Source organism: Coloeus monedula (genome assembly GCF_965178545.1).
Source record: "Coloeus monedula genome assembly, chromosome: 2".
NCBI lineage: Eukaryota > Metazoa > Chordata > Aves > Passeriformes > Corvidae > Coloeus > Coloeus monedula.
In genome coordinates, this window is record NC_138782.1 from 39,580,450 (window position 1) to 39,598,490 (window position 18,041).

Here is an 18,041-nt window from a genome sequence, read left to right on the forward strand (position 1 = left end):
GAAGGCACCTTCTTTTCTCCCATCACATGTAGGCCCTCTGTCAAAAAGATTGTAGTTCAGAGCGATGAGCAAATACCAAACTAGCTCAATTTAATGGTATGGCTAATGCATACTTTGTATCATGGTAGTATTAAGAAATTTAGAAATTATTGATGATTTATCTAATGTGAAGAACTGAGAAGTGAGTGTTCTTCTAAGAGTAAATTTCCATATTGGCTGTTTGCTTTATGGTAACTGTAGCTTTATGTACAGGTGTGGAAAGATGAAAGAAACTTTGAAAATATGTGGTTTTAATATGTGTTATGGCATACAGAAGGCTTAATTGGCACTTCTGCGGAACTGAATTTGATAATGTGTTTGTCATCTGAGATAACATGTTGCCAAAACAAATTCCTGCCAATAAAGCCTTAATTCCATTCCAGTTTCTCATATATTTTTAGACTTCCTTTTATTTTTTAAAGAAGTTTTACAGTCTCTGTTATTGCTGCCATACTGATTCGTTGGGAAAAGATTTAGAGGTTAGTTTTAAACTGTAACTGTTGTTTCAAATTTAATTTCTGCAGCACTTCAAGGACTTAATACGCTTGCGTCGGACCGCAGAATGGCCTCGTTCTTCTTTAGATACAGAAGTATCAACAGCAAAGGAAACTCCAGAAATTGAACCGCTTCCCTTTACGCTGGCACATGAACGTTGTATTTCTGTAGTGCAAAAGCTGGCACTCTTTCTCTTGTCCATGGACTTTACTTGTCATGCAGATTTACTTCTTTTTGTTTGTAAGGTAAACAGGATATGGAACATCACTAGGTGACTGCAGTAGCAACCACATTAAATTAGCTTTCTATTACTACTTTTTTGCATGTTTGATGGTAAAAATTAGATGCAGCACTAGAATTCCTAATAATTTCTGGTGGGGTTGTTTTTCTGATCTGTCACTTTTTGTGTAACTTACAATATGATGGCTTCAAAATTGCATGGAAAAATTAACTTTAAAAAAAAATATTAATATAATTACACTCACAAAATTCTAAAGTGTGAGCTGGTGAAAATATCTAATTTACTTGTAAGCCAAATCTAATAATCATAGAAAATAAAACTATTATATACTTTCATAGGTTTAACTATGAATAGGCATATATTTGGTTTATTTCTTTTTTTTTTTTTTAATAGGTTCTTGCTAGAATTGCAAATGCTACAAGACCAACAATTCATTTATGTGAGATTGTAAATGAGACTCAGTTAGAACGATTATTGCTGCTTCTTGTTGGAACTGACTTTAACAGAGGAGACATCTCTTGGGGAGGAGCATGGGCTCAGTATTCTCTGACCTGTATGCTACAGGATATTCTAGCAGGTTTGTTTTAAGTTTGTATTCTTCAGAAAGTATCTCATGCTGGAATCTTTCTTCCTTTAATATTTTGGGGGGGTGGTTATCACTATGTTAGAATCTGCTGACACAATCCAAATTGTAAAAAAAACCAAACAAATCATAACATTTAGGGTAGTGCATAAAAATGCAATGTAAAATTACAATTACAGTGACTTGTGCTTTGAAAAGTTAATATTTATATGACCCTGATTATTTGAAAATTATTCAAAACACTTTCCCTTGGAGAAATAGTTCCCAGAGAATTTAGAGTTAGGTACAAAAAATGGCAGTTGGCCTAGACACTGGGATGTTAATTTGTAACGGGAATAAAGCTTGAAATGAAGTTGTCTGCTTAATTTAATACGTAGGAGAGTTGTTGGCACCTATAGCAGCTGAAGCTATGGAAGAGAGTGCTTTGGGAGAAGATGCTGGAGCTTCGGCTGGAGATTCTGATGACTCTCTCCAGCAGTCCACAGTTCAGTTAGTGGAAACCATAGATGAGCCTTTGACACATGACATCACAGGTAAATAATTCCATAATTTTGTATATGTGTATTTATTGAAAAGAGTAAAAAAAATTTTACTCATCTATCAAGGTATCAGTAGAAGACTTTTTGGTGATAAATAGTATAAATAGTTTCTGATAATGAAAGAACGCAGATTATGAGTAATTCTTCCAGTTAGTTTTACATCTGACAAGTAAGAAATGGTTGTTTTTCCTATTCTTTTTAAAAAGGCAACTTGATTGCATGTTTTAACGTTTTCCACAAAATTGTAATACTAAAAAGCTTAAAATTATCTATTAAGTGTATTATACATCCTTGTTTTATAATTTTTACTTGCTAGTGTTAATACTCTTTCAATGATTTAAGGTGCTCCACCCTTGTCATCATTGGAAAAAGACAAGGACATTGATCTTGAATTACTGCAAGACCTGATGGAAGTTGATATTGATCCTTTGGATATTGATTTGGAAAAAGATCCCCTTGCAGCCAAAGTCTTCAAGGTATGTCACACCTAAGTTTTCAGGATAACCTTTACATGAGAGATAGTGAAATCCTTACTCTCTTACACTTCTTCAGTAGTGGTATTTGATGTCTTAGACCTGCTTCTAGTTTTTTAGAATGTTTTATGTGGAATGACAGGAAAGAATGTAAATATTCACATCTCGGTTGACCACAAAATATTTTGCTTTTGCATGAAGATACTTGTGTAAACAAGAGGTTCTGAGTTTACTCACACTTCAGCACGTGTTAAAGGCAACAAAAGCATAATAGAAAAATAAGATCTAGTCTTGCCTTTTTTATTTAGATTAGAACATCATTTCTGTAACTGACCTTAAGATGAGTTTATACTGTTAGCATTGTGCTTAAAAAAAGAAGCCAGCAGTAGGTAGTGCTCAAATTGGCTTCAGACTATGAAGAGAAGCAACTCACTTCAAAATTTGTTTCACTGGGGAACAAGGAAATTACTAAGTACTTTTATACTTAAAATGAAGTATATACTTAAGAATATACTTAAAATAAACATATCAGGGGTAGTACAATTACATTTAGGTATAATAGTATATATATTGTCAATGTGTATGAAAAACCAAAAATATTTGGGCTTTAAAGAAACCCACTGTTCATAATGAAATATTGAGTCTCTTGTTGTTCATAAGGACGACATTTGGAGTTTTTCCATGCCTGTCTCTGTTGACTTAAATCTCTCATTTGAATTAACCTAAATTATCTGTTTCACCTCTTGCTCAGAAAACACTAATTTTTTCTGTATTCCCTCATATGTCCTTCCACCAATTACCTATCATGTAAAGATTTTTTCTTTAAATCTCAGTCTACCGCCAAAAATTACACATATTGCTGAATTTCTGTGTTACTGATGTTTCCTGCCTTCTTTATTCTCCTATCATGCCATGTGGCTGTACTCTTTAGTCAACTTTATCCAAGATACCTTGATCATCTTCTTACCTGCTTTGATGTCCACTAACAAACAGCCATAAAACCACTTCTTCATTCTTAATCCTTCTTAATACTTGCTTCCATATCTGTAAAATGACAGTTGGTATTGGATCTCGCCATTAAAAAGACCAGCATATGTAAATGGCCTTCATACAGTGTAACATTATTTTTTTTCCTTGTGATCCATGTGCTTTCTTAGCATCTAAAATTATGACAGAAGTAGAGATTATTTAACTGTTTCTTTTTCAGAGCCCAGTACAAATAGTCACTGAGCCTCACTGAGGCTTCAAGGTACATTAATAATATAGTTGTACAGTATTCTGTCTTGATAAATAACTCCTCAAAATATCTGTGTAATATTCTACTTCCAAATGTACAATATGGTACAAATGTGTGAAGAAAAACTGATAATAACATTTTAAAATTGGCTTCTTGAATCTGAGGCAGCTGACAACATAGCTGGATTGTGACAGTCACTAAAGATTCAGTAGCTTACACTGCAATAAGAACTGAAACAATTTTCTAAAGCTATTGGAACCAATCTTCTGGTTTTAATTTTTTTTTAACTTCAGAGTTTGTTGTTAGTCATTAAAGGCTTTTGGCAATCTAAAGACTTGATGTTTATTGTTTTCCCTTGGTTTTTTGTTTGTTTTTTAAGCCTATAAGCAGCACCTGGTATGATTACTGGGGTGCTGAATATGGCACCTACAATTACAATCCTTACATTGGTGGTGTTGGAATTCCAGTTGCAAAACCACCCGTAACTACAGAGAAAAATGGATCACAAACTGTCAGCATATCAGTCTCTCAAGGTAAGCAATGAATTAAAGTTCTGTTTGGGGCCTCATTTCTGTAATACTGTATTTGACACCTTAGCACAATAAACTATTTCAGCAATATCTATGTATTTTAAGGGGAAAGAATTACATTTTATGTATGCCACAATTTTTTTCCTGTGGTAACCGAGAGAATATAATGTGAAACTTTCATTTTAAAAAGCCCAGCATAGCAGAAAGTCTTATTTTCTAACATTTTGGAATGCACTTATAGGCAGTTTTAAATCTTTCCTATTTTCTCAGGAAATTTTGGAAGCTCTTTTCTAGTTGGCTGTACCCCAAAGCAGTGAAGTGGCACACTTGTTTCATTTGTAGGAGTACTACTGAACTGGGTGATAGATTTTTCTTCTGCCACACTGGGAAAAAACAACTTTTTGGTTCCTGTTTGAGAGCTGTTGCCTTAGGAAGAAATTACTTGAACGTATGCAGATTGTCATGTGTGACAGTAAAGAGACTGTGAGAAGAAATATTGGTGTGTTTCACAAAAATACAGTATTTTAATAGTTATATATTTCAGGTCTGTAAGAATGTTACAGAAAGTTAGAGGAACAAATTAAAGGTGAGATTAGCTCAGTTGTTCAGAGCGCGATGCTGATAACACCAGGGTTGTGGGTCCAATCCCCGTATGGGCTATTCTCTTAGGAGCTGGACTTGATGATCCTTGTGGGTCCCCTCCAACTCAGAATATTCTGTGATTCTGTAATTATGTGTGTCCTTGATATAACTCAGTTTTACCTTGTTTGTTGCCTTCTACAGCTTTAGATGCACGTTTAGAAGTTGGACTTGAGCAGCAGGCTGAGCTGATGCTGAAAATGATGTCCACCCTGGAGGCTGATTCCATTCTACAAGCGTTAACAAACACATCTCCTACATGTAACTACATGTTGTCAAATCATTCTCTTCACATAATGATCAGGATGCTTTGAAATTTGTAGTAATGTTTTCTGCAGTCACTTAGTAGCTTAGAAAAAGTTACATTTTGCTTGAATTTTCTTCTTAGGCTGAACTTTAGAGAGTTCTTTATTCAGATTTTTGAATAACTTATATGCCTGTATTTAAGACACTTTTTGAAACTGTCAAGTATGCATGTGGATTATGCTACAGTGGAGGGAAGGTTTTCATTTTTTGGCCTAGGTGCAAGTGAACATTAAGCTTCCTATGTGAAGCTGCATTCTTGGTGTTTGAAAGCTGCTTTGCATTTGACAGTTACACCTACTGAGTGATGAAATACAATTTCGAACTCAGCTGTTCAGTGAGCTTTATGTTATAAAAATGCTCATAGAGTGGTTTACTTTTGAACCTTTTTTCAGTGAGTTGTGCTGCCCATCTTGTTAAAATGTGTTTCTTTGTAGCCCTCTGGGTACCTTAATATGGATGCAGTCATTGGTTGTATATCTAGTGATGGAGTAGGTTTAGTGACATCTTCAGACTTTACTCTCTGGAAGTTCATTGTTATCTGCAACAGTTGTACCATAACGAGTGAAAGAGATGTTCCAATTGTTTGTCTTACTATTGTGTTACCAGGACACTGCTGTAATAGCTGTGAAAATGTATTTGTGTGGACTCAGTTCCAAATAGTTTTTGTGAAGATGGAAATGTCTGATATTTCAAGTATGCCACTACTATGGTAGTCAGTAGTCCAATTCAGCTGAGCGCTACATTGAAGATGTTCTTGTAAATTATAAAAAAGTGTCTTTTGCTTAAGTATAAAATGCAAGGAAATAATTATGAAATTACTTCTGACAACTTTTCAAAGTAATGCATGGGGGGATGGTACCCTGTTTTGTTTTCTAGTGACGCAGTCTCCCAGTGGCACAGATGATTCATTGCTGAGGGGATTACATGCTGCTAACCAAAATGCCCAGCTGATTGTGCAGTTGTCATCTATACCTATGCTGAGTGCATGCTTCAACAAACTCTTTTCCATGCTACAAGTCCACCATGTTCAGGTATAATTTTGAACCTTAAAATGTTCTGATAGTACTTGTCTCTAAATTTAAGAGTTGTTTTCCTATGCTTCTTGCTACTTAGGATTCAGGTAATCTGTTATGTTATGTGCTTTATTGCTTATGAATCTGTCAAGGTCGATACCAATAATAATCAAGCTGCTGAAAGCTTTTGTCAGAGAAGACATTGTTTGTTACAGTGGAAAACTGGTATACATTTTCATATTTAAAAACAAGTTTGTATGTTCACTTAGTGATAATTGTTAGCTTATTAACGAAAAATGTCACTAAGTAACACTTAATGACAAATGGAGATTTGTGGAGGTTTTCAAAACCCAGCGGAATAAACCCCCACATGACCAAGTCTGATGTCTTCTTTGGTCTTTCTTTGAGCAGATTGTGTTGGATAACCTGCAAAGGTCCCTTCCAATCTGAATTATCTAATGATCCTGTATGTTAAATTTAAAAGTTTGCTTTTTGAAAAGTCATTGGTTTAGCAATGCTTTTCTAGATTCATACAAAGGAATGTCGTGTGTGCAGTATATATAGGTCATTAGATGCCTGCCTGCCTCTTGGTATTTTGATAGAGTGGCTGGCTCAATCCCTCAGTTGTTCTTTAAATATCTCATCTAAAATACGGTTTGTCATGTAAACATCCTTGATGCTTCCCCAGAATATCTAAAGAGTTATTCTCCTCAGAGGAATTATTCAATTTAAGCATCAGTGTTTCTGAGATTTCCCATTAGATAAATGGGCCTTTTGAATAATTTTGGTTGACTGGGAAACATCACTTTAATAACATTCCAAAAGCTTACAGGTAAACCTACGTGTACATGTTATAGGTATAAGGTTATGATAAAGATATTTCTGAACAGTGTGTAAAGCTGCATTTTCTCAACACAAGTTTGAAGAAACTTCTTAAGAGAAACTATTTGGAAGAAATCAATTGCAAAAACATAGGAGAAGCATTTGCTAGTTAGGCTGAATTTGCCTTGGTTTAGCAGAATTTTCAAATCCAGTAAAGGAGAGGGAGTGTGTGTGTGTGTGTGTGTTATCAGTGAAACAGCAGCAGCTGAGAATGTAGATCAGGCTTTTGAATTTAAAACTTTGATGCTCTGGGGTTCTGAGTTTGGATTCATAGTGGTTTTTTTTCCCTTTCAGCTTGAATCCCTATTGCAGCTATGGCTCACATTAAGCCTGAATTCCAGCTCCTCTGGAAGTAAAGATAGTGGTGCTGATATTTTCCTTTATAATGCTAACCGAATACCTGTTGTTTCCCTGAACCAAGGTAAAATACATTAATTATAGGAAATAAGTTTGGGTTTGGTTTTTTTTTTAAATACTCAATTTTTGCTAATAAGCAAAAAGTATTGAAGTAAATATTTTTGATAAGATCAGTATTGAGATAATTTCTGTGTTCTTGTTAGAGAACTCTTGGTGTCATTTTCCTCTTAAAGTGGAAAATGCTTTGCTAGTGTGTAACCGAGAGTTGACTCATTCAATTTTTATGAACTTATTGGAAATGAAATGGTAAAATTTGTAGTTCTTAACTCATAATTATTTCCAAGAGATTCATTAAAATACACTTCTTAGTCTGAGAAGAGCTGTGCAACTGTATGCACTTTTCTGACAAATTTCATCTCCTTTATACCATCCTATGATCCCTCCCTTACCAAAGGGGTCAGCAGAATGGGAAAGCTCTGTTACTGTTGAACATCAGACTACTAATCTAGTACAAAGACATGCTGAATTGTTTTTCTTGCACTATATTATATAATTAAGAAAGTCTGTGGTATCTTGTGGTGGTAATCCAAAATGTTAATGCCCGATATAATGAACCTGTTATGCTGACTTCCATGAGAACATTTGAAATCAGTTTCTTTGCATCGTTTTCTTTGAGATGTCATTGTCTGGGCACTGTAGAAAGTTCTGTGGGCCACTTTCTGGGAAGTGTTGTTGGTGTTTCTTTTCCTAATTTACTGCAACAATGGTTGTCAAAGCAAAATAAATACAAGGAACAATAATACTAATAACAATAATCAATATAGCACCTTACAGTAAAAATTAGAAATTTATAGTAATACCCTGAAGATTAAAGCTTGGAAAAACCTTTTCTTCTTGACAGCCTCTGTAACTAGCTTCCTGTCAGTTCTGGCATGGTATCCTAATACTTTACTCCGAACGTGGTGCCTTGTGCTTCACAGCCTAACGCTCATGACAAATATGCAGCTTAACGGTAAGTTTGTTTGGTTGGTTTTCTTATGCTGACAGTTTTAGTGATGTACAAATGAGTGTTAATTCCATCAAAAGACTTCCAGAACATTCCTTTTGTCATACAAGTACTTTTTTTCTCCATTAACTTCAGGCGTTTCAAGGGTGATCTCCTTGAATTGCTTGTACCATGGGAAACAGAAATCCTTATGGTAAAAAAAATGTCATTATAAGTAGTTGTCAATGTCTTCCAAAAAACGTTTTAGAACTAGCTAATGATCCCTGAAAATTAGGTTTGCACTATGAGAAGGAGTAGCAGAGAGGAATGATTAAGTTGCTATGAGTAAGATAGTAGTTTTTCTGATGGAGTAGGAATACTTTGTAAATATGCAGGCACCAGTCACTGCTTATATTAAGCTATCTGAAAATAAGCCCCCAGAAGTTGAATCTATTAAAATAGAAAATCCAGCCATTTCATTTCCCTATGCATACCAGTATATCTCACATTCTCTATATTGCTCAATAACACACTAGAAATAATCTCACTTTGTGAATGAGATTTTGCCACAAGACTGGTAGAAATTAAAGGAAGTGTTTTTTAAATATTGCCTATGAATCTCTTTTTCATATTGGCCATTTTAAATCACTGACTTTAAGATGCACTTTTTTCTTAAAATTTGTACTCTCTGTCCCCTTTCTGTGATGTTATATAGAAATCAGTCTCACAAAAATCTGCTGAAATTTTTGCCATCAGGTGAAGAAATAGAACTGCCAAAAACTAATGGAAGAGACTTATTATGCACAAACTGAAACTTCGCTCTTATTCTTAGTATTTGAAAATAGAACATGGCCTGATTTCTGGTACAACTGCTTTCAGTTAGCAAGCACACGTACTGTCAACTTTCCAGTTTGTGTCTGTAGATTGGAAAAATTTCCAAATTTATGCAGTGTGTATCACTGGGATGATATGTGAATATCTTGCAAGTGTTATGAGGCTCAGTGTTCTTCTCTGACACTGACAGGCAGCTGTGTGTTTGCAAGTTTTTTTAATCGTTACCTGAGATCAGTAGGTGAATAAAAAGCTGCTCAGAAGCAACCCCTGTGGTTCATGGCAGGCACACTTGAGCGTATGAATGTGGTTGTGGATTTTTTGTATATAGGATTGTGAGTTGGAGTTGAGTTGGAAAGGGTTGGAGATGCAAGTGTCATGACCTGTCACTAAAGGCTGGGTTACAGGTTCTTGTTAATAGATCTCGTGGGGTGGATTAGAGTGAAACAACACCAAATAATCACTGGTCATATATATATATATATATACACACACACACACACAAAGAGAGAGAAGGATATAGATATATACCTCTATGGCAGGTTTATTTTAGAACAATTTGGTTGCAATGGAAAGGAGCTATGTAGCTGTTTTGGTTATTTTCTGTAGAAGTGAAACAATACATAAGTATAAAGATATCACTTAGAAAAACATATAAGGGAAAAAAAAGGAAGAAAGAAAGGATAAGATTAGATAGTGGAGAGGAAAGGTATCACCACCTGTGGATTCAGAGACAAGATTTGATTGTTGCAATTTAGATATCCATTGGTGGAATTGATGGTCACAATTTTGATCCATCAGGGATGGGGGAAACCTAGGAAACACAGAGTTCAATGGTTTAATATACATTCAAGTTCCGGTGGGAATGCCCACCTGATGCAACACTGGATCATGCACAATCCTCTGGTGGAAGGCCCCTGAGATGAGTCTGGGGCATTTTGGGGGTCTTTGATGGTTTGACACAACCTAAGACATGACAGGTGCCTCTTAAAGACAGCATAGTTGAGTCAGTTATGCCTTATGAGAAGGGATGAACACCTTTAGGCCTACTTGTCGATGTCCCTATGCCTCCCCCAGGGGGGAGTTGTACACCTGAGCCAGTTGTGCAGGGGAGAACGCTGGCATGATGACATTTATCAAAAAGAGGGACATTATCCCACTTCCATGGCATCTGTTTCATAAAGTGTTTTGAACTGATTCAGTATACTACTGCTGCAAGAGTAAGACTTCACATGTAGTAAAGCTCATTCATTTGATCACTGAAGGGTGGTTTTTAATTCAAATTCTGGTGTTGAGAGTTCTTTTCTGTTAAGCTCCCTACAGTTTTATTCTGAGAAGTCTTTGCATGTGCCAAGAACAAAAATACTGTGATTGTTTACAGCATAACAGAACACTTGGTCTGTCTGACAAACTAACAAATGCACTTAAGCCTTATTAAAGTCTTGGACTAACAAAAAGAGACAAATCAAAATGTCTGTATGTATTGCACCTACAAAATTAATCTCTATTTTCAGGAATACTGCCTTAGCAACCTTGGAGCACTGATTGGACAGTTTTGGGGCTTTATATCTGTACTTACTGGAAAACTCAAAATTGTAGTCCTGAGTAAGGAGGTTTTGGTAGCTGATTTAGCTGAGAATATTTCTGCATCATGAAATAAATATAAGGGATTTGCACTATAAATATTTGATTTACGCTTAATGTTTAAGATTACACACTTAATTTTTATGTCTTTATTTTTAAGCTGGTCCAACCAGTGCCATTGGAGCTCAGGAAAGTACTGCCCAATTGTTGGTGTCAGACCCCAACCTCATTCATGTGTTAGTGAAATTTCTTTCTGGCACTAACCCTCATGGAACGAATCAACACAGTCCACAGGTAACAAGCAATTAAAATAAGAGAAAAACACTAATAGGATTTCAAGAGAGTTGACAGAAATATATGTTCATTCATAATGTATTATATCCTTGTCTTGTTTCTTCTTCTAGTCATAGTCTTAGTTGGTTCTGATGAGCAGCTGTAGGGAAGTTTGTGTTGTTGATACACTCAGTAGTGCTGGTATGTTTTTACAACTCTGGAGACTTGCCACAGGGAGAGGATGCCGTATGTTAATGAAGTGTTCCATTCAGTTACTTTCCCAAAATCTTGTTGAGCTGGGATAAAAATGCCAATGAATGTTAAGTTTTAATATCTAAGAATTCTTGAATTTAAAATCACACTTTTCTGCGTGTTTCTGAATTGATGTGGTATCTGCTGCCTCTCCTAATTTCAAGTAGTGTTTTCTTGGTTTTTGCAGTCTTTGAAATATCTGCGAATAGTGTTTAAAAAAAAGCCCAAGTGAACTTAATTGTATGTAGTATTTGACAGGAGTCTCAGTTTAGGAGACAGAAAACACCTGGTAGTTCCAGGGGGTTTTTTTCCAGCAAATTTTTCAGAAAATACATAGTCATTTCCAGAACTTTAACAGTGCACAGTGTCATTAAAGTACTTACATAAGTATGTAGTTTGTTAAAAACATTCAGATTAGCACAGAAATATATTCTGTATGGAGTATGGTTTGCATTACTGAAAAGAGAGTCTCAAGCTGAAAAACACTTTGTAGACAAAGAACTGAATTTCTTGCTTTTGACTCATGATTGGTAATAGAAAAACATGTAATATAAATGGATAGATTAGCTCTGTAAAAATGCTGTAAAAATTTTCAGAAAGCAAGGTAAGCTGTGCAATGATTTCCTATTCTTAGAAGATGTTGATGTTTTTGAGGATATTTCATTTATATCTAATACTTCCTAAAATGCCTTTTCTTCTAGGTTGGGCCAACAGCAACGCAAGCTATGCAAGAATTTCTTACTCGATTGCAAGTGCACCTTTCTTCAACTTGTCCTCAGATGTTCAGTGAATTTTTACTGAAATTAATACATATACTTTCAACAGAAAGGTAAATCTTACATGTTTTTTTTATTTCATACCCTCCTTTTCTTTAAAATCTGTGTGATTGTGAATCACAACTAAGATGTGTGTATGCCTTGTCATACTGTCAAGTTACGTGTCAGTGGAAATCGTCACTGTGGCTGCAGCAGTAGCAGCAGGATCTGAGCTGCTCCTGGCACATGGAAAATGCATCTGGAATTCACACACAGCTGTCTGTATGAGGGACTGTCAACAGAAGCACTAAAATTTTGTACTGATTTTATTTAAACCTAGGATGTAGACTTGTTGAAGTAATTCCCTAAAGTAAAGACACTGTTGATGAGCTTACCTATTAAAAAAGTATACTGAGAAGTCTGAGTTAATGGAAGATTCCAGAAATTATTCATAGATTGTGAAAATAGTAGGGATAGTTTTTCTCCATGGTAGGATGAAATATGAGATTGTATAATTCTATTTATGCAATATATATTTTTATTGCTTTATCTTTGGTGGTTTTTTTTCTCTCCACACGACAGTGGAAAACATCCTCTGCCCCACTCTCCTGGGGCCTCTTGATGTCCACTAGTGTAGAGAAGTGTCTCTGGCCAGGAGAGAGATAAGAGCTTATGTCTTGTCTTTCACAGTTCTGCTTCCTCAAGGCAAAGCCAATGGGCACAAGGCTCTGTATCCAGTGGTACACTGGAAATAAGACAGTTGTTCAGTCTGAAGTACACTAGGACGCATTTCTTTATGGTATTGACATTCTGCTCATCTCCAGACAAAGGCTTCATATAACTGGGGATGAGCTTCCTCAGTTCTGGGTTCCCAGTAGGTGGCACTTTGGTGTTATCTATTCTGTAATCTTACAGAAAATGGTTCCTGCCTTCTCTAAGAGATTTTACCTTTGTAACTTAAATTATAGCAGTGGTGTTTACCAGGTTATATTGATGATCAGTGATTTCAACGAGACATGTCATAACACAATAAAACCATTGATTCACAGTGAACCTTGGAGTGTGTGTCTGCATGCCAGCATTTGTTTGAAATAAGCTAATTAGACCACTGAAAGGGTAGTTTTTGAAATGTGTTAGGGTGAGACTGAAATGCCATTAAATGGAAGCGAAGTACCAGAAAGGGATTTAGATAGTTATTTGTAAGAACACAGGTAATTACTGAATTGTACCATGTCTGATGATAAGATTCATTGTGAAGAAAAGCAGTATTTTACTGTTAGAATTAATTAAATTTCAAATATTTTCTTCAGGGCTGTTTCTATAAACTGTTTTGTTCTGTATTTAATTTAGAAAGTTAGGATAAGATTAATCAAGGTGAAAAGATACAGAGAAGTATATGAAAATTCAGTAACCAGTACAAGTTTTATTTTAGATACTGATTCAAAAGGTTATTTTTGTAGTCCAGCACTATATGTGTAAAAACAATTGATAAAATAAACTTATCCTTAAGAGAAATCCTTCAAGCAGTCAACCTACAAGCACCAGCCTGTGATATTTTGAGTACCTTCTCATGGTCTTATGTATAAGTACTATTTAGATAGGTGAAACCTGACCATTCTTCTTTTTATCTCTGGGTGGGGAGTGGTATAGGCTAAACAAAAGGCCTATGGGAAGAAAAAATCCATCACGATTTCCTGTTACCAACTAAATAATCCTCGTGATATTAAAGTATTGTGTGACTGCTTCCCATGAGGTTTTCTTGCAAATGTAGGAAACTTTTCACCAAGAACTGAGCAGGACTATTCAGTCTATATATAGACTCTTCCAAGTTTTTACCTACAAAATTAACTGAATTTAAAAAAAAAGAAAGATTAATCCTAGCCTTTTTCAAAGCTAACCTCTTAATCCTTAGTGGTATCAGGAAGGTGGTGGCATGAGCAGGTTCTACAGGCTGTTTAATGACCAGTGTATTAAAAAATTACAAAAGCTTGATGCAGGTGAAAGATTAGATTTTGCTGCAACATGCATTTCTGAAAATAGCTAGATTTTTATTTATTGGAAATCTGGTGTGCTTTTTGATTCTTAAAAATTAAGGAAAAAGCCATACTCAAACAGCCAAACCTGTTTAACTTGCAATCTCTTTCTTTTTTCTTTTCTTTTTTTCTTTTTTTTTTTTTCTTTCAGGGGTGCTTTCCAGACAGGCCAGGGACCATTGGATGCTCAAGTGAAACTCCTGGAATTCACCCTGGAACAGAATTTTGAAGTTGTATCAGTTAGCACTATTTCTGCAGTAATCGAGTCTATAACCTTTCTTGTGCATCATTACATTACGTGTTCGGACAAAGTAATGTCTCGCAGTGGCTCAGACAGCTCTGTGGGTGCTCGAGCATGTTTTGGAGGGCTTTTTGCCAATATTATCCGTCCAGGTGATGCCAAAGCAGTTTGTGGAGAAATGACAAGGGATCAACTCATGTTTGATTTATTAAAGCTGATAAACATTTTAGTTCAGCTGCCACTTTCCAGTAACCGAGAATACAGTGCCCGTGTTCCAGTAGCAAGCAGTACTACAGACAGTGTGTCTGATGAGGAAAAGGTTTCAGGAGGCAAAGATGGCAATGGAAGCAACCCTAATACTCAAGGATCAACTGCATACGTGGCAGACTTGGTGTTAGCCAACCAACAAATTATGAGCCAGATTTTGTCTGCACTTGGCCAGTGTAACAGCAGTGCTATGGCAATGATTATTGGTAGGTATTTTTTGAGTAAGATGGAAGGTCTTTTGGGTGGTAAAACATCTAAAACTTCTGCAAACTCATAAGCCGGGTGTAGATGGGAAAGAATGTGTCACAGAGATGGCAGGAAAGAAGAGAAAAGAAGGTAAAGGGGAACAGATGCTTGAAAAAAAATCCTAACGTGACGTGGAAGACAGTAATTGAAACCAAACAGCAATGTGTTTGGCATTTGAATTTGCTGAATCTCAGAATGCTTAATGTTAAAGGAACTATGGAGATTGTCTAGCTAGGAGTGATTCCAATCCTTGTAGTTACCCTATTTCCTTCACTAATTGCACTCTTTTTTATGGTCTAATTTGATTTAAATTTCCTGACTTCCTGGGTCAAGTCTTCGTATTTATACATATCTGGGAACACTAATTGTAATTCATGTGATCCTGAAAACTGGTCCATTTGTACTTTGTAAAAGTCATGTGAACATTTGAATATTCTTGAAATCTCTTATGTGCTGTTAATGGTTTGTTAGGTCTCAGTTTGTTACCTTTGAACTGTCTGTTTTCATTAAGGTGCAAGTGGCTTACATCTCACTAAACATGAGAACTTTCATGGTGGCTTAGATGCAATATCAGTTGGAGATGGGTTGTTCACTATCCTGACAACACTTAGTAAGAAAGCAACGACAGTTCAAGTAATGCTTCAGCCTATTCTTACCTACATGGCCTGTGGGTACATGGGAAGGCAGGTAAGTTCCCTTAGGCTTGCTGTCTTTCAAGGTAGTTGATTCTGTAATCAGTAATTAGGTCAGAAAACTCAACTAGTTTTATGTAAAAGAAATGTTAACATCTTTATGACCTTACTTCATTTGGGTACTGAGGTTAGGAAGCTGTTCTGTTGCCCATGGTAGAGGGAGAGTTTCTGTATGGACATTTTCACATTCGTGTAAGCATTCCTGGCTAAAGGCTTGAAGAGGGATGAGATAATTTATTATATGCAAGTGAGAAGCACATTTATTGCGGCTATTTTAATGCTCAGTACTCTTATTTCCCTTAAGCTGCTCACCCTGTGGGTTTGAGCTTGTCCATACCCCAAACACTTCTCTTATGTAAAGAACTGAACCATGTGGAACACGGTATTGCTGTATGGTGGCAACTGTGGTGGCATTTCCTCTCTGGTAGTTTTTCCTACTAAATGGGCAGGCTGCGAGCTGTTATGTGAATTTCTACTGTACTGATTTTGTATGAAATTGCGTATTTCTTAATTGTTTTTCTGCTAGGGTTCTCTTGCCACGTGTCAGTTATCTGAGCCACTGCTCTGGTTCATTTTACGCGTGTTGGATACAAGTGAGGCTCTGAAGGCTTTCCACGATATGGGTAAGAATGTATTTTCTTTAGCCACATAAATAAAGGGTTTGGTTTAGATTTTTTTGGCACTTCGGGAATGCATATGTGTGTCTACAGGGGCCAATTTACTAAATAGGCCTTTGCTTGTGAGGAATCTCTTGTGTGCTTCTGAGGAGTATTTTTTCTCTCTGCCCACATTATACACAGGGGGTGTTCAACTTATCTGTAACAACATGGTAACAAGCACAAGAGCTATTGTTAACACAGCAAGAAGCATGGTTTCAACTATTATGAAATTCCTGGATTCTGGTCCCACCAAAGCGACAGATAGCAGTTTGAAAGCCCGAGTGCTTGCTTCTGAGCCTGATAATGCAGAAGGAATTCACAATTTTGCACCTTTGGGTGAGTAATGCTTCTTTCTCTTAGATAAATGTCTGCTGGTCATTTGAATGTGTATCAAGTTCTTAGCAAAAAGTATTACAATAGTGTTGAATGTTCCAATACTACTAAGTCTTCTAATGAGAGGGATTGATGGTGTTTCAAGGTAATGTTGAGGGATGAGGTTAGTCCCCTCCACCACAGGTAATAAGATATCATGTGGACAGAGCAGAGAAGGAAGGGAAGTGATCTGGTAGTCATGCATCAAGGTGAGCCCCTTTCTCCTCCCCTAGGTCAGGGGATGCATGGTTCCAGCCCACCATCTGCCTTACACACGCTAAGACTCACTAACTTCTCTTAAGTCACATCAATTTTGATGGAGCTAATACAGAAGCATAGTGTGGTGGAATGATGGAGAATGAGCCTGAACTACGTGAAGCAGAGCTGAAGAAGCTGGAGCATAAGGCTGATATTAGTGATGGTGCACTCATATCTACTTCTGGCTGCTCTCATGTCGCTTGCATGAGCATTTGTTAGAATTCCAGTGCTGTTTTGATATCAATACAATGGCTGCCAGTTAACTAAAATGTGTTTTAAGAGGTAGTGGTACTGTAATGCCTTACAAAGGCTTTCCTTTGCAATTCTAGTGTCTTTGTTTTCTTTTGCTGCCCACTAGCCTACTGTAGCCCTTGAATGTATTCATACAGTTTGTCTCAGTGATGAGCGGGGAAAAAGAAAGGATTAATTTTAAAATTTCTGGAGAGATTTTTGGATGAGAGAGGAATCCATTCAGCCCTGCAATTCAAATTTAAGAGTGTCAAAAATAATGGCATTACAAAAGACAGTATGAAGAGGTTTATTTGGTAGAGTAGGGGCAGAATAGGAGCCACTGGAATCTACTTTGCTCTTCACAAATTTCTAAAAGGTAAATTTAGGAATCCTGCAAATGTTGGCTCTTTTATTACTTTAAATAGTAAAAATCCTAAGCATGTGTGGTGGTAGGTTCCTTCCTACCTTATCTCCCAGCTTACAAAGTGCTGCAATTCTTGATGTTCTGCCATGAGTGCATCTCTCTTAGTATTTAACTTTCAGTCAGAAGTGTGCTTTTGAAATTAACCTTCTGTTTACCCTCACTTAGTACATTCAGATTCCCATCATTTAGTAGTCTCTGTAGTACATTCTGATTCTCATCATGTGGTTACTATCTGAGATGAGCTTAATTCATTTGGGAGGAAAGTTTATTAAAATGTGTTCAGGAATTAATGTCCAGCTGCTGCTAGGCATTTAGTTGTGGGGTCAGGCTATAGCTGCTTTAAAGTAAAACACCACAAGTACCTGTAGTTTGGACCAGCTCAAATCTTCTCTTGTTATACCCTATAACTTGCTAAAGAAGACAGCCTACATCTTCCTTCTTCATTATTACCTTATGCTAGGAGTGGAAAAAGAAGCAACTGCTGTGGTCAGGTTTTTTCTGATTCTGGTGTCTTTTTTAGAAAACGGTTTTCATGTGAAACCTTGTTAAAGAAAAAGGGTTGCAGGAGTTGCTTATAAAGTCATTTATGTTGTTTTAGTATTTA

General features: G+C 36.3%; 1 protein-coding gene across 7 annotated transcripts in view; it reads left to right on the top strand.

The window, feature by feature from the left end:
- BIRC6 (baculoviral IAP repeat containing 6) overlaps positions 1 to 18,041 on the top strand; it is a 173,613-nt gene that overhangs the window by 69,256 nt on the left and 86,316 nt on the right. For all 7 annotated transcript variants that reach the window (XM_082302472.1, XM_082302475.1, XM_082302476.1 and 4 more), the window contains 15 exons: positions 564 to 779; positions 1,169 to 1,352; positions 1,736 to 1,891; positions 2,240 to 2,373; positions 3,987 to 4,140; positions 4,921 to 5,037; positions 5,959 to 6,113; positions 7,272 to 7,398; positions 8,236 to 8,346; positions 10,895 to 11,028; positions 11,961 to 12,088; positions 14,199 to 14,761; positions 15,313 to 15,488; positions 16,020 to 16,116; positions 16,294 to 16,488. In XM_082302472.1, coding sequence (XP_082158598.1) covers positions 564 to 779; positions 1,169 to 1,352; positions 1,736 to 1,891; positions 2,240 to 2,373; positions 3,987 to 4,140; positions 4,921 to 5,037; positions 5,959 to 6,113; positions 7,272 to 7,398; positions 8,236 to 8,346; positions 10,895 to 11,028; positions 11,961 to 12,088; positions 14,199 to 14,761; positions 15,313 to 15,488; positions 16,020 to 16,116; positions 16,294 to 16,488 — 2,647 coding nt within the window. The remainder of the gene's footprint in view (positions 1 to 563; positions 780 to 1,168; positions 1,353 to 1,735; positions 1,892 to 2,239; positions 2,374 to 3,986; positions 4,141 to 4,920; positions 5,038 to 5,958; positions 6,114 to 7,271; positions 7,399 to 8,235; positions 8,347 to 10,894; positions 11,029 to 11,960; positions 12,089 to 14,198; positions 14,762 to 15,312; positions 15,489 to 16,019; positions 16,117 to 16,293; positions 16,489 to 18,041) is intronic.